Consider the following 15,354-nt stretch of genomic DNA (forward strand, 5'->3'; position numbering starts at 1 on the left):
ACCCCATGTAGGCATTGGGAATACAGAGATGAGTAAGACAGGCTTTGGCAGTGTTGAGAGAGAACTACGTAAGGCAGCTGCAGTAAGGTACTTTCTGTTGTGTGAAAACCTGTGACGAGTGCTACGGGGGAGAGGAGCGGGGTGGCCGGTGTCGCCGGGACTGTCAGGGATGGTGACAAAGGCGGCAAGAGGGAACCTGAGCAGACAGGACGGTACGGAAGTCTACCGCGGAGACGAGAGGCGAGAGGAGCCGTCGGGTGGAGGGAACGCCCAACACGTCAGGAGCTTCTATGGGGGCTTGATAGTCAGGCACAGGCAGAGTCATGTTCTGGTGGGAAGATGCAAACAGCACCGTATGTGTTTTCCTTTGAGAAACTAGTTTTCATTCTGTCGTGATGAACTGCACGTACTTGTCTTCCCTTCGTCCAGGAGGTCCACGAAGACCCAGGGCAGGCCCCCCTGAGCACCTCACACCCTCCTGAAGGGCCAGTGCCTGCCACGTCGACCCCGGAGCCGGCCCCGGTAGCCGGCAGCCAGGCCGAGAAAGCCATTCCCAGCAAGAGCCTGCTGGACTGGCTGCGGCAGCAGGCTGACTGCCCCCTCGAGGTCCCCGGCTTCGGCGCGGTGAGTGTGTGTCGGTGCCATCTGTGACACGGAGATGCTGAGGGGGGCCGGGAGGACCAGGAAGCCTGAGGGAAGTCGGTGTCCACTGAGGACATCACTGTAAAGTGGGGGAAAACAGTCTAAATTCGGGTTACGTTTTCCAGCAACAGAAATTACAGCCCAAATCAGAATGCCATGCCGGAAAGGAGACGTGGAAATCTTACGAGGACAGAACTTGCCTCAGCTCAGCCCGCCCTTCCCCCAAATGATCCCATTCGTGAGCTCACAGAGAATTCTTTAGGTTGCATAAGCGCTGCCACTTCCTGGAAATGTTCCTGTGTATTCTTCTCAAGTTACTGCATCACCACTTTGAGGCGATGGATTAGTTTCAGTTACTGCTCAGGAACTTTTCCTCAGTTCCTCTTACTGCCTCTGCGCTCAGTCCTTCAGACCAAGAATCTGGAGGAGAGGGCTCCTGAGCTCCGAAATCGTCTCCTGGTTTTTCGTTTCTCATTTGCTCGTCAGCCCCACCACCACCTTTGTCCTGGGTACATCTCATTAGTAAGACGTGGCAGGGGAAAGCTCTCAAGGAAAGGAGAAAGATGCATTCACAGATGCACACCCTCCAGAGACAGACGAAGCCCGCCAAGTAGGGAGCAGTGAAGAGAGAATCCGAGAGAGTGATCAGGGGGAAAGCGGAGGGATTGAGCAGTGCCCTGGGAAACGGGTGGGTCAGCCAGGTGCTCTGGTCTGGAGGGCCAGGAGGCCCCCACAGGAGACGTGCCTTCCAGCTTGCTGCAGGAACACCGTGGCTTCAAGGACAGAGCCTGGCTGAGGGCCAAGGGGCTGTTCCCTTCAGCCTAACCTGACGGGTCCTGTGCAGAGGGCCATGAGCGAGAAAATAGCAAAACCAGCTGAGAGGCACCACCCTCATCAGAAGAATCTGTGGCAGAATGTTTTGTAATGTTGGTTTCCATTTACCTCCTAGAATTTTTCAGACAAACCCAAGCAGAGGAGGCCACGCTGTAAGGATACTGGAAAATTAGACGTCAGCTCCCTGAGTGGGGAAGAGAGGGTTCCTGCCGTCCCCAAGGAGCCAGGCCTGAGGGTAAGGAACACGGATATCGTGGTGGAGCCCGGCCTTACAGACTCAGAGAGAAATCCCCAGCAGGGAAGGCGGTAGCCAGGCGACCTTACCAGGGGCACCAGGAGCTGCACAGAAGGGTGACAAGCAGTGATAAGTGGTGTTGGGGTGTTTTCACCAGCAGCATGACCTCCGTGGTCATTTGTTTTCAACCTTTACCTCCGAAACTTTTGGGTTAAGTCTGTACTTAAACCATTCCCAAAGCCTGATTCCCAACCCGCTCCCCCCGCCTCCCCCCCCCCCCGCCCATTTTAGACAGTTCAGGGAAAAATACCTTTTAACCCTTATCAGGAGTCTGTTTCCAGTGTTTAACGAACTTCATTACTGGAAATTTTCATTTTCCAATCAAAGTTTTTCTGGCTACCATTTAAGACATTTCCTCCTATTCCATCCTCGCTGGCAATGAAAAACAGCTGACTCCAAGCATTGCCCTTTTCCTATTATAGAATCATGAGCCTGGAAGCGACTTCAAAGACATCTGCAGATACTTGTAGTGGAACGAATCTGAGTTAATTATAGTTTACAGATGAGTACAAATTTGGAATAGAAAACTCGTAACCTCTAGGGGGCAGTAACATTTCAACCTGAAAATGTGTTGAGCTTGGGCAAATGATACACAAATGTGCCTTTAACCTCCTCAAAGTGTGCTCTGCCCAAATAGGGCGCTTCTGAGGATTCTCGTGGGGCTCTGCCCTCCCTGGGTTGTCCTCTGAACTCGCAGGCTCTCCTGACCGCCTTCCTTAGCGCTCTGCCAGCTACGGCTTTCCTGGGTATGAATTCCCTTCTTAGGGGGATTTCCTGGATGCCGTTTCTTTTTTTAATTCCAAGAGACCACCCACCCTAGTCATTTCCTGCTCGTTAAAGTTCCCAAGGAGCTTGTTTCTAATTTGGTCGCCTGGAGGGTCACTCCTCCAGCAGCCCGACAGACACTGCCCTCGCTCATCCCCACGCGCTGCCGTGGCCACCGGGGAGGATGGCTGGGGCCCACTGCTTGTTAGAAGGTTTGTCGCGTTGGAAAAGCTGCCCTTTGCCCCCCTCTCCTGCTTTATCCTCAGGAACTCACACCTTAGATCCGCACGTGCTGTACAGACTGATTCCGCATCGATTCTCATCCCTCTGTCTCTCTCGGCCCCACTCGCGGCCTCCCCTTGCTCTCCTTTTGTCAGGAGAGAACCCCAGTCCTTACTTGGTGGAGTCTCTGACCTCTTGGTTTAAGGACGTGGTTTCCCCCTTGACTTTCTCATTCCTTTCTACACGTCTAACAATTTCCCTCATGTTCTCTGGAAATTAACATTCATCACTCCCCTGCAAACGCTGACCCCCTGCCAGAAAACTCATTTCTGAGCTGTCCTTACGAGCCAGCCTCTTACCAGAGATGTGCTTGCCCTCCTTTGTTAAATGAACTCAGCCCCTGCCTTGGGGTCCTTTGCCTGCAGTAAGGCCTGAACAGAAAGCACGCATCTGCCTGGTTCCTCGGGACTGCTCGGCCTTCCCGAGACCCCTCCTGGGACCGGAGCCTCTGGGGCGTGCTGCACTCTGTGTCCGTCCCCTAGACACCTTACCATTTCTCATAGAAACACATTCAGATCCCGCAAGGAACTTCTTCCTGCCTTTAGCCTCTTCTGCCGTGTGTGCAGCCAAGCCCCACAGACAGCATCACATGGGCTGCGGTCAGGCCGCGGGACTCGGCTTTAAGAATGCCCCCTGGGGGACTTCCTTGGTGGCCCAGTGGTAAAGAATCTGTCCTGCAATGCAGGGGACCAGGTTCGATCTCTGGTCGGGGAACTAAGATCCCACATGCCACAGGGCAACTAATCCCATGCGCTACAACTACTGAACCCACGTGCCTCAACTAGAGAGCCCACGTGCCACAAACTATAGAACCCATGTGCCCTGGAGCCCATACGCCACAACTAGAGAGAAGCCCAAGCGCCGCAATGAAGATCCCGCGTTCTGCAACTAAAGACCCGGCACAGCCACAAAAAAAAAAAGATGCTCGCCCAGTACATAGTGGTTGCTCATCATTAAATGTGTGTACGCACATGCACATGCCTCTTATTTTATATGTGAAGTTATGTTTGTTTTACATACTTGTGCGTAGTGGGGGTTTTTTTTTTTTGCTTGTTTCTTGCTGAGCCATTTGACAGTAAATTGCAGAGATGACATGTCACCCCTAAATACTTCAGCATGTGTCTCCTGAGAATGTTTTCCCCCATCACTCTTACCACCATCACACACGTCATTATTAGTAATATCTTGTAGCTAGCCCATATTCCGATTACCGCACTTGTCCCAGAAATGTCTTTCAGGGCTTGTTTTTGTTTTGTTTTGTTTTGTTTTTAGGATTTTTAAACCAGGGTCCTCATACTGCGTTTGGTTGTTAGGCCTCTTTCCACTCAGGGAATGTTTGTTGGCCGAGCCTACTCACCTTCCTGGGAGGAGTAAGGAGGTTTTGGTCACCACCTCCTTCTCTGCCTCCGCCCAGGAGTGAAGTTTTAGAGCTGGAACGCGCAGGCTTTGGAATAAATGCTGCCGTGTATTGGTGAAGAAAGATGTTCTAGGGCTGGAGCGCCTGTGCAGTCATCCACGCCTGCAGCGTTGCTGAGCGTCTGCCCCTTCTTGTCTGCCTCTCCTTGCCCTCCCCCCGCCGCCTCCCCAGGAAGAGGAAGCAGGTCTGTTCCCAGGGTGTAACTACCAGGAAGGAGAGCTGCCAAAGCCCGCCTTGCCCGCGGTGTGTGGTCGCCGAGCTGCTGGGAGGGGCATCGGCCCGGGGTGGGCAGCTGCGGGCTGGCTGGGGTGACGCTCGCGCCCGCAGGAAGAGGTGGAGCCGACTTCCTCTGCAGCTCAGCTCGCCGTGCTGGGGGTGAAGCTCTGTTCTCCTCCCCCGGGCCTTTCTGCTGCTCTCCCACTCTGAAGGGGGGCAGGCAGCCAGCCTGGGCCTTCTGGGAAAGTTCCCGGTTCTGAAAGGGCCCAGCGTTGTCTATGTCAGTGGTTCCCAACAAGGGTGGGGACATCCTGGTACCTGAGGAGTGCGACTTGAACTTGCTGAGCAAGGCCACAGGGACCAAAGGTCCTGCAGGATGCAGGCTGCCCGAAGTGAGCTCTCCAGCTCCAGATGCCCTGTTGAGCTCAAAATAAAGCATGTTAAAGAACGTCTGCTTTATATATAGAAGATTGTTTGAAAAGAAGATGGAGACATTATTCATCAAGTTCGAAGTTTCTTTTCTTCCCAACAGAAAGACTTCCAAGATTGAACAGGCCCTCCCACTGGAGAGTAACGAGGAGGGTGAGGATGAGCCTTTGGGAGTATAAAGGGAAAAGACACAGCTGGGACCTCCCCCTGGCTCCCGGCTGTGGCTGGGCTACAGGGAACAGGTCTTGGAAAGCCTGTTAGTCAAGTGGTGGTTAACAAGGCCAGGCCCTGGGCTGAGGTGAGCTTCCCAGCAGGGGCCTGAGGCTGTGGTCTCTCCAGAATGAGGCAATCTGCGCTGATGGGCTCAGGATAGACCAGTGAGAAATGACACTTTTAGCCTGGCTCCATCCATCGCATCCAACCATCTCTCTTTAGAGGCAGGGGCCTGAGGCTGTGGTCTCTCCAGAATGAGGCAATCTGCGCTGATGGGCTCAGGATAGACCAGTGAGAAATGACACTTTTAGCCTGGCTCCATCCATCGCATCCAACCGTCTCTCTTTAGAGGCAGGGGCCAGGCAGGAATTGCTCCCCAGGCAGCATCCCCAGACCCAAGCGCAGCTGAGGACAAACCGGCTTTCAAAGTGCAGGTGGCTGGTCACGTGTGAGAGTCAGGTGGGCTGGGGCCACAGGGCCTGGGCTCTTGCTGCCTCTGTCAGTCACCAACTGTGCCCTGGGGGCAAATCCTGCCCTTCTCGATTTGTGACAGAGAAAGGTGACTAAACACGACGGTTCCAGAGGTTTCTCCCCCTTCTGCTTTTCTTTTTTTGGCCACGCTGCGCGGCTTGTGGGATCTTCATTCCCAACCAGGGATCAAACCCAGGCCCTCGGCAGTGAAAGTGCAGAGTCCCAGCCACTGGATTGCCAGGGAATTCCCTCTTCTGCTTTTCTAAACCAAGGCCTTTTGAGAAGACTTTTCTCCTCGAACAAAGTTCACCGTCGTAAAGCTTTTTGCCCATGATGACCTGGTTTTTCTTTAATATTCTTTGGGAAATTCTTCAAAGGACAAATATAAGACCTCAAAAATAGCATTATTCCTGGGGACTTGGGAACATTCAAGTGCCCATTTTTCGCATGTGTATGAATCTCTGAACTCCCTGTAAAATGGCTGTAACAGTAGTAGCGACTCGTAGGGTGGGCATGATGACGAGTTGAGATCTGACACACGGAGCCCGTCGCCCAGCGCCCGACCCAGGGCAGATGCTTATTTCGTGTTGCCACCAAAAAGAGCAGAGAGCCCTGCCGCTCTTCCGTTATCACCACCCCCTCCGTTAGCACCTCCGACGGCCAGTTTCCCTCACTGTTGAGACCCTCACTACTGAGACCCTCACTACCAAGAGGAGCAGCGCGTCTGAGCCAGTCCTCATGTCGGGGCAGATGTGCACACGTGTGCACGCAGCCCACTGAGAGCTTGACCCGTGTCGCCCACTCACCTGCCGCTGTGACTGCCTCTTAAGCAGAGACCTGTGGCAGGCATCTTCTAAGGATCTGACTTAGGTACCATTGTCCTTTCTCACCCTACAGCTGGGGGTTTAGGTCAGGACTGAGATCTTCCTGCTCCCAAGCCCCATCCTCCTGCCCTGCTTTGTGGCTTCAGTTAAAAGCCGTCCTGTGTCAGGAGGGAGGCGAATGTGGGGTCTGGCCGAGGGCTCGCAGCCACAGGTCTCGACTGCCAGCCTCGGCAGCACATGCGCTCAAGTCAGGGTGAAGCAGAGAAGACTGGCACAGCCCTGTGCAAGGATGACACGGAAACTCATGAAGTTGTCCTTTTTTGTTGTTTTTACATTTTACACGTGAAACTACTGTAATATTACGTCAGTTATCCCTCAATAAAAAAAGTCTCGACTAAGACTTGAGGTCTCTGGCTGGTTCCAGCTCCCAGTGCTCCAGCAGCCTCTCCGCAGGGTGGGCGCCCCTCTGCCGTGAGCACATTGGAAGCGGCTCGGTGGTTTCAGGCTCTCAGCCTCGAGGGAGAGGCCCTTGGGGCACAGAGCTGGGCAGCTCGGGGTGGGCAGGCGGACAGGCAGGGCCGGTGAGGAGCCCCCAGCTGCTCACCCGCCATCCAGTAACCTTCAGCATCTTGTGTCTCTCTGTCCTTTTTCAGGGGTTTCTCCCGGAAAACAAGTTCAATCACACTCTTCCTGAGCCTGTTCTCCGAGACTCAGGCCCCCGCCGGAGGGGCAGGCGGCCCCGGAGCGAACTCCTGAAGGCTCCCGCCCTCGTGGCGGACTCCCCCTCCGGGATGGGGCCTCTGTTCATGAACGGCCTGATCGCCGGGATGGACCTGGTCGGACTTCAGAACATGAGAAACATGCCCAGCATCCCCCTCACGGGGCTGGTGGGGTTCCCGGCCAGCTTTGCAGCGATGCCCACGGGCGAGGAGGTCAAGAGCACGTTGAGCATGCTGCCCATGGTGCTGCCGGGCATGGCCGCCGTGCCCCAGATGTTTGGGGTCGGGGGGCTCCTCAGCACCCCCATGGCCACCACCTGCGCCTCGGCTGTGCCAGCGCCTTTGTCAAGCACAACGAAGAGTGGCACGTCGGCGGCTGAAAAGACTGCAGAAGACCAGCCCAGCGGCCGCGATGTCAAAACGGACACGTCAGCTGAAGACAAGCCCGGTCCTAGTCCATTTTCCGATCAGGCCGAACCCGCAATAACTACGAGTAGTCCTGTGGCTTTTAACCCGTTTCTCATCCCAGGAGTGTCCCCCGGACTCATTTACCCATCCATGTTTGTCTCCCCCGGCATGGGCATGGCTCTGCCGGCCATGCAGCAGGCCAGACACTCGGAAATAGTAGGTCTGGAGAGCCAGAAGAGGATGAGGAAGAAAACAAAAGGGGACAACCCGGACCCCAGCCCAGAGCCTGCACCCGGGTTGGAGAGGGAGCCGGGCAGCGCCCAGAGCCGCCCCGAATCCAGGGCCCCCGCGCCCCCAGAGAGAGGACACGCAGCACAGGCAGGCGAAGGGGGCCCCCAAGACTCTAACAGTGTCACCAATTAGAACTTTTTCATTGAAGAAATTCTTATGACTTGTAAGTTTCTTATCCCATCAAGGTTTGTTACTTCCCTCACTTCACTGTCATAAGAACGTGTGTTTCCATAAGTACTATTACCTACCTGATTTCCCGTCTGAGAACTATGGTAACAGATGTTAATAGTCACAGGGTCTTGCCACGTCATCAGCTAAGTGTCGTTGACCTAGTGTAGGAGGCACAGAATCCTCACTCCGTTACCCAGTCGTTCATTCCAGCAATCGTAGTTAGTGCAGACGTGGGGACACGCCCTGCCCCCTTCTCTTCCAAGTTTCCCACTTATTTGAGGAGGAAAAATGGCAAAGGAAAGCCGTCTAGGGATTTACCAGTGAAGAAGGGCCGAAGGAGAGGCAGAGAGCAGCTCTTTTTTCCCTGAGCTGTGCTGAATGGGAAGAATGTGATGGGGAACCAAAAAGCACAGAGAAAGAAGTGCTGGTGCATATTTTTTAGTTAAAATATTTCCCAGTTTTATCATGATTACTAAACGAGTAGGATAGGCAGAAGTATATAATTAATGGTTGAAACCACGTATGTTCATTTCTTTCTAAAACCTTACTGGTAGTAACACCTTTGTGGGTTTTCAGGCACCTGCAGCAAGAAGAAATACCGATGGGGCATTACTTGATACACACGCATCCCCCCTCTCCCAAGTTACCGGGGGGGTTCTCAGTACGAGAGAGCTGTGCACACCTTGAGCCGTTGCCGGCGACGATGGGGGTGGAGGACTGCACATGACTAGCGATGCCCCCGCCGAGGCCTCTTAGGGACCACTCTGGCCACTGCCAGGCCTCCTGGCTCCTTACTCCACGCTCCCCTTCGCCAAGAGTCAGGCTCTTTCTGGAGCCTACAAAGCAAACAGTCCCTCGGCACTCTTAGACTCGCCAGGGTTTGAGGTTTGTACCACCTCTTGGAATGCGACTGTGAAAAGTTTTTTTTCTCCTCTCCGGACTTTTCTCTACTCGGTTTATATTTTACAGTCGGACCCGGATCCCAAAGCGTCAATTTAGTGGAGACCGTGTTGCAAATTAACATTATTCCCCCTTCTTCCTCAGCTGCCCAGGCCGGGAAGAAACCTCCGGCCCCGGCAAACCTCACCTGCTTTCCTTTGCCCTCCCAGGTGGTCCCTCCCTTCTGATGGTGTCACTTTTCACCCACAGTTCACACTCTGAGACTTGAAAGAAGCTCGTGGTTCAGTCCCCAGGGGCACAGGGCTGTGCAGGACTGTCAGAAATGTTGGAAGTGTTACTAGTACCAGTTTCACCTTTTGTTGTCACAATTTACTGTATTTTTTACTTTTTCTGTTACAGTTTTGCTATAATTTATCAGAAGGTCCAAAAGTTTGACATAACTATTTCAGTTTGCATTATTTATTTATGATGCTTTTGTCATTGTCTTTTATACATTTGGGATTATAAATTATGTAAATGTCAAAATGAGCATCTCAAAGAAGTCTGTTAAATCGTGGCCGAAAAAAAAAAAAAAAACTCAATCAGCTGTATTTTCAAAAATTGGAGTCCCAGTTTTATGAATCAGAGTTATAGATCAGAAATTCTATAAACTGATCATATAAGAAGAAAGAATCCAGTAATTGAACAAATTCTATTTAATGACATCTTTGTAGCATAGGTGATCTCTAATGCTGACAACAGATTTCTTAGAAATGCTGCTCTCTCTATTTAACTAACATTTTGTTCAGTTTTGCCTCCAGTGGAAGCAGAAAAGGTTTTTTCAGCTGTTAAATCCTGAAAATCAATATAATTTATTTATGTAAAAAAAAAAAAATCACTCAATTGATATATTTTTTGAACCTTTTAAGTACTAATTTTCTTTTTATCAAGTAGAAAAAAAAACTGTATTTGCCCTAAATCCTTAAAATACAAATGCTATAAAAATTCATGTATCTTGAAAGCCTTACTGCAAATGAGTATTATAGACATCCAGCAGAGCCTGGGTTTTCTTTGTTGTCGTTGTTTTGTATGGAAAAGCTGCTTTCCCCAGGTTCCACTTAGACCCTACAGTAGGTCACAGGGTTCAATATGGATTTGATTTAAAAACCCACCAGCATGCTAAATCCCGTGTTATATCTTATCGAACCTGTATGTTAACTCTCTGGGTGTTTAGGCTTCTCTTTGACTGCTATTGTGTCCCTGTTTGCAAAATGAAAATGACACTCTGTGGATTATTTGCTCTGTAAGGCATAAGTGCTTCTTATGATTATTTTGACGTTTCCAAGAGCAAAAGCCAAATTTAAACTCTCTTCAGCAAACTTGAGCCTTTTCATCTAATTCCATGTCACTCACAGCCATAACTTTCCTTGATCATTCTTCACCCCATGTCTTACATAATAAATTGTCTGTGGTCTTGATCCTGGATTTAAAAAAAAAAAGTTTAAAAGTCAAATTTGTATTTGAGGACTTAAGTGGCACTTGGATATCTCTTGCTGCCTGGGCATTTTTATGAATGCATCATATGCACACAGGAATCCACTGTCTTTCCTAGGTGCCCAGTTTATGCCAGGCACCCTGTTGGGGGCTTGTTAAATATCATTCATGAGGGTTGGCTTGATTTACCTCTTGAGCTACCAGAGCACCCAGTTAAAACAGATGCCGTAGAAGGGGGTGCAGCACTGCACCTGCTCCCCAGACTTGGGGCCTGAACGCTCGCAGCTGATGCCTCCACTCTCTTAAGTCCCATTTCATAGGCCCCACCTCAGGTCACACACCTGGGGCTTCAGGAGGGAAACTCTGTGGGTTGGAACAGGCCCCAAAACACAGAAATGCCTCAGTAGCTGAAGTTCTTACAGCTCGTTAAGAACTTCGTGATCCTTAGCTTTGGGTAGCTGTGTCAGAAGTTACCAACGAGGCTGGCAGGAAAGTGCCAGAGTCTCGGTGAGGCTGAGCAGGAACCCCACCAGCCTCACCCTTGCTGGGTCCCTTGCTGGTACCAGTAGGTGGTGGATGAACAGCCTAGAGCATGGGTGGGCCGTGGTTCCAGAAGGCCTTACGGACCTCTGCTACAGTTTGCTTTGTAGATCTTTAGACTTGGGGAGCCCTCCTTCTGGGTAGAAGAATAAGTAGTAAAGAGTCTTGGTTTCACTCTTGACCTCCAAGCCTGCCCCAGTAGATTCTACCTCCTCGTATGAGGGTGGGAGAGTACAATTAGTCATGTACGTTGGGCTAGTGTTTTAATGTTTCGTGCGTGTTTACCATAAGTGACCTCGTTTGTTCTCAGAGCATCTTGGTTGCTGGGTAGAGGGATGCTGGCGTCCAGTCTGCCTCACGAAAGCCAACGGAGAGGCTGCAAAGCTGTCTCATCAACCACAGAGAACAGAGCTGGGATAGACAACCCCCCAACCCCACCAGCCTGAGGCCAGGACGCTCCAACCTTTGTGATACTTAGTCTGGGACCCCCTCAGCCTCAGAGACCAGCTCTGACTGAATTACACTCGGGAAAATTGGCATCGGGAAACATGGAACAGTTGTGTCACACCCTCTGGAAAACTTTATGCTCTATTCATTTATACCTTAAAATGGTTTCTTGCAAGAATTACTGTTCATTTGCCTGGTCTAGAAACCACAAAAGGACCTCTTAGGTCAGCAGTGGGGTTCACCCAGCCCAGTGACTATCACCTTGGTTCTGGACCGTGGCTACTCAAAACCCAGTCTCCGAGGGACAGGAGCGCAAGGGCAGGTCCTCAGGACACACGGCTTGTGCTACGAAGTGGCTGGCATTGTGACCACGCTCAGCGGGGTATCTGTGGGGTAAGATAGGAAATAAGGGAAAGGAATGAATAAAGTACCAGCTCCTACGAGGAAGGTGTTCCCTGCGATGCGTTTGGAAATGACTGAAGTTGGTGCTGTGGAAGCCCATCCTGGTGTCCGAGCTCCCAAGGTCAAAAGGACAAAGGGAGCAACTAGGATGGGGGGCGGTGGGAGGAGAGTGGAGGCCCTGGAAGAGCTGTGGTTCCCCTGGCGGAGGCAGGAGCAGCATTCCCACCTTCTCTAAGCTTCAGTTTCCTCCTCTGTGGAACAGGGATTATTATAACTTGAACCTGCAGGGTTGTTGATGGGGTTGATGGAAATGATCGCTGTCAAGTGCGTACAACTGCTTGTTATATTTGAGTCATATACCTTTACTCCTTTTAAATAGCTGGTGAGGTGAGGATTGCCAGTCCCGGAACGATAAGATAGTTAAATTAGGGGTGTAGCAGGGGAATCAAGGGTGAGGAGAATCTTGCTCCAAGCCCCGAGGCAAGTACAGAGTAGATCTGGGGTTGGACTCAAAGCACCTGCAGGAAACAGGTTTTCTGACTGCCTCTGTCCCTATGGCCCTACACACAGGAAAGAAGGGGCCTTTCCACGCAAGCCCGTTGATCAGAGTGAACTAAAGGGGTGAGGAGACTATTGTGGGGCTGGGGGACAGGGCAGCTCCCGGGTCTGTGTAGCCTCTGTCGGGGTAGGGTTGCCAGATTTAGGGGAAAAAAGACACCCAGTTACATTTTAATTTCAGATAAACTAGTATTCTTGGTACACGTATATCCCATGCAATATCTGGTAGGTAATTATGCTAAGGTGTTTTTGGTTTATCTAGATTTCAAACCATTAAGGGACCAGGCATCCTGTTTTCTCCGGTCCCTTAATGTAATGATGCACATTTACTAGGAACTTCTTTGAGTGGGGCTTGTGCTTTATGGCCATATTCCCAATCCCCACAGTAACTCTGAGGTTATACCCATTTTACAGATGAGAGAACTGAGGCCCAGAGAGGCTAAGTAACACCCAATCACCCAGCTGATAAATGGCAAGGGACCTGGGGACACAGAGAAACCAATTCCAGAGCCATAAACTGGCCAATAATGGAGTCAGGGTGGGCATCTGGTCTGAGGCTTGGAGGAGGCTGCCTCTCAGTGCAGCTTTGTAAAGTAGCAGTAAACAGGGATGATGACCAAGGGGAGAGGGGCTGATCTGGCCCGTGCTGCCCCCTGGCTACAGTGGCCAGCCCTGAGGCCAGAGGAGCCAGGTCACCTACGGAAGAAGGTATTTCCTTCCCATCCTGCTGTACGAGCCTGGGGGCGGTCATGGCGTCTGGGTGCTTGGAGTCCCCAGCCTGGGTCCAAGGGGAAGCATCCAGCCTTAGAAGGTGGAAAAGAAGGATGGCAGTGGGTTGTGTAACTGCTCAGCCAGAAGGGCTTGGGGGGAGGGGAGGAGTCCTCTGAGGCTAAGAGGAGAGAGGCAACTTGGCTTGCGGGTAGTTCCCCAACCAGGGATTGAACCCGTGCCCTCGGCAGTGAAAGCGAGGAGTCCTGACCACTGGACCGCCAGGGAATTCCCAAACTGTACTTTTTTTTTTTTTTTTTTTTTTTGCTGAGAGGCAACTTGCAAACAGACCATCTCCAAAGGCCAGAGCCTCATTTCAGCCCAAGCTTTGAGTAAGGACCTGGAAAGCAGGACCAGAAACCGCAACTGCGAGAGCTTCGGTCTGGCTTTTTAGTGTGAAAACTGCTTGCCTCTCGCCCTAGGGTGCCGTCTGCACCCACCAGGCCCTGGTGACCTTCCTCCCCGTGCGAGGCCCAGCCCCACGTCTGCTAAGGGTCCCCAGCACCACCTCCCGCTGCCTGCTCTGTGGCCCGCTGTGCCAGGCCTCGACGCCCATGATCTCATCCCAAACGTGTTCCCCAGACGAGGACGAGGCCCAGGTGGTTGTCACCTCCTCCAGTGGCCCCGTGAGTGGAAGGACAGGAACCTAGAGGGGCGTCTGATTACAAAAGCGCAGGCCCCTCACAGTCTTCCTAGAGCATACAGCCCATCTCCTGGTTTGGTACAGCCCACAAGCCAAGAATGGGCTTTTACGTTTTTTAATAATGGAAAAGTCAAAAGAATACTATTTCACGACCCATGAAAAGCATACCAAATTCAGATTTCAGAGAGATTCAGATTTCTTAGAGCACAGCCACGTTCCTTTACGTACTGTCCGGGGCTGTCTCCACCCCACACAGCGGACTTGAATGGCTGTTCCAGAACCACATGGCCTGTAAAGCTGAAAATATTTGCTATGTGGCCCTTTCCAGAAAAAGCTTGCAGACTCCTGTCCTGGAGCATCCACTGTATTCACAGATTCAGTGCAAAAACTAAGTCATTTAAAATATTTTTATATTAATTCAAACGTGGTTTTGTATAAATATGAACCATACACTAGTATAGAAGAGTGACATCTACTTCTGAGATAAAACAGACTTCAAAGAAGTGCTGGACTTCGGGCCTGTCTCAAGTTTCCGCCTCCAAACCCCCAGGGCATCCTTTCACTTCAGAGGGAAAGTCAGAACCGCCTGTCCTGCACTCTCTCTCCTCCATGCCATGTCCTATCTGGGGCAAAGAAGAAGGAAGCCAGAGGACAGATGTGAAGCTGCCAGCGATAGAGAAGCAATTTTTAGAGAAAGGACCCAAAAAGGGCAGGAAGACGTGTGTTCAGAGGACACAGGCAGAGGGAGACACACGACGTGGGTTAAGGACCAGGAGGCAAAACCACCCATGCCTTGGGAAGGGGCCTGCAAGACGGTCCTCAGTCAGGGGCTGTGGGCTGACTACCTGCAGTATGGGCTGAAGATGGGCCTGGCGGACAAGCCAGCTTGGGTCATGGTCCCACCTGGAGCTCAGGCAACAGGAAGGCCAGATGCGGGGAGCTGAGTGCAAGGCAGCAGTGGCTGGGAGCCGCCGGCGGGTGCCCTGGCCAAGGCTTACTGGCAGCCACGTCCTGGAAGCCGAGTTCAGAGGAAACAGGAAAGAGCAGCTGGGACCAAGTCTCTGCAGGGACAAGTGAGTTCCCGTCACACACCCGCCCACATTGTGACTAAGGGCAGCCGGCACACCTCATTGGGCCCCAGCCCATGGCCAGCTCGACCCTCTTGTGACAGAGAGCTGGTGAACTGGCCTCCCAAAGGCACAGGGCCCTAGGACACTGCCTGGGGACTTCCGGCCCGTCCTGCTGTGCCGCAGGCTGGGCTGCGCTCCGGACACAGATCAGATCGGGCACCACCCTGCTGCTGGGGGCCTCAGAGTCTGGTTGGGGGACAGGACTGACCCACAGAACTACCGAATCTGCCGGACGTTGCCCTCTCCTGACTCAGCACCAGGCAGAGGGACGTGAGACACTGAATGGATTCAAGGCTCCTGCGGGCCAGCATGGATTGTGCATGGGAGCAGCTGCCGGGGAGCAGACGTGGGCGATGACAAGGGGGAGGGCACGGGAGGGAGGATGTGCCGCAGTTTTCAAGGGAGGAAGATGGCCGATTCGGCTAATGACTTCCTGGTAAATTTGACATCAATGCAAGTGGGCAAAAGTGTAGAAAGGAGTTTTAAAGCTGTGCCAAGGGTTTACCTAGAATAAAT

The 15,354-nt window shown here is 52.1% G+C and overlaps 1 protein-coding gene across 2 annotated transcripts in view; it reads left to right on the forward strand.

Annotated features, from left to right (window-relative positions):
* CHD6 (chromodomain helicase DNA binding protein 6) overlaps positions 1-9,308 on the forward strand; it is a 208,229-nt gene extending 198,921 nt beyond the window's left edge. For both annotated transcript variants that reach the window (XM_068565429.1, XM_068565428.1), the window contains 3 exons: positions 430-624; positions 1,592-1,711; positions 7,042-9,308. In XM_068565429.1, the coding sequence (XP_068421530.1) occupies positions 430-624; positions 1,592-1,711; positions 7,042-7,938 (1,212 nt within the window). In that variant the 3' untranslated portion in view covers positions 7,939-9,308. The remainder of the gene's footprint in view (positions 1-429; positions 625-1,591; positions 1,712-7,041) is intronic.
* Positions 9,309-15,354: the final 6,046 nt, after the last annotated feature.

The sequence above is a fragment of the Eschrichtius robustus genome, chromosome 16 (genome assembly GCF_028021215.1).
Source record: "Eschrichtius robustus isolate mEscRob2 chromosome 16, mEscRob2.pri, whole genome shotgun sequence".
NCBI classification, from domain to species: Eukaryota; Metazoa; Chordata; class Mammalia; order Artiodactyla; family Eschrichtiidae; genus Eschrichtius; species Eschrichtius robustus.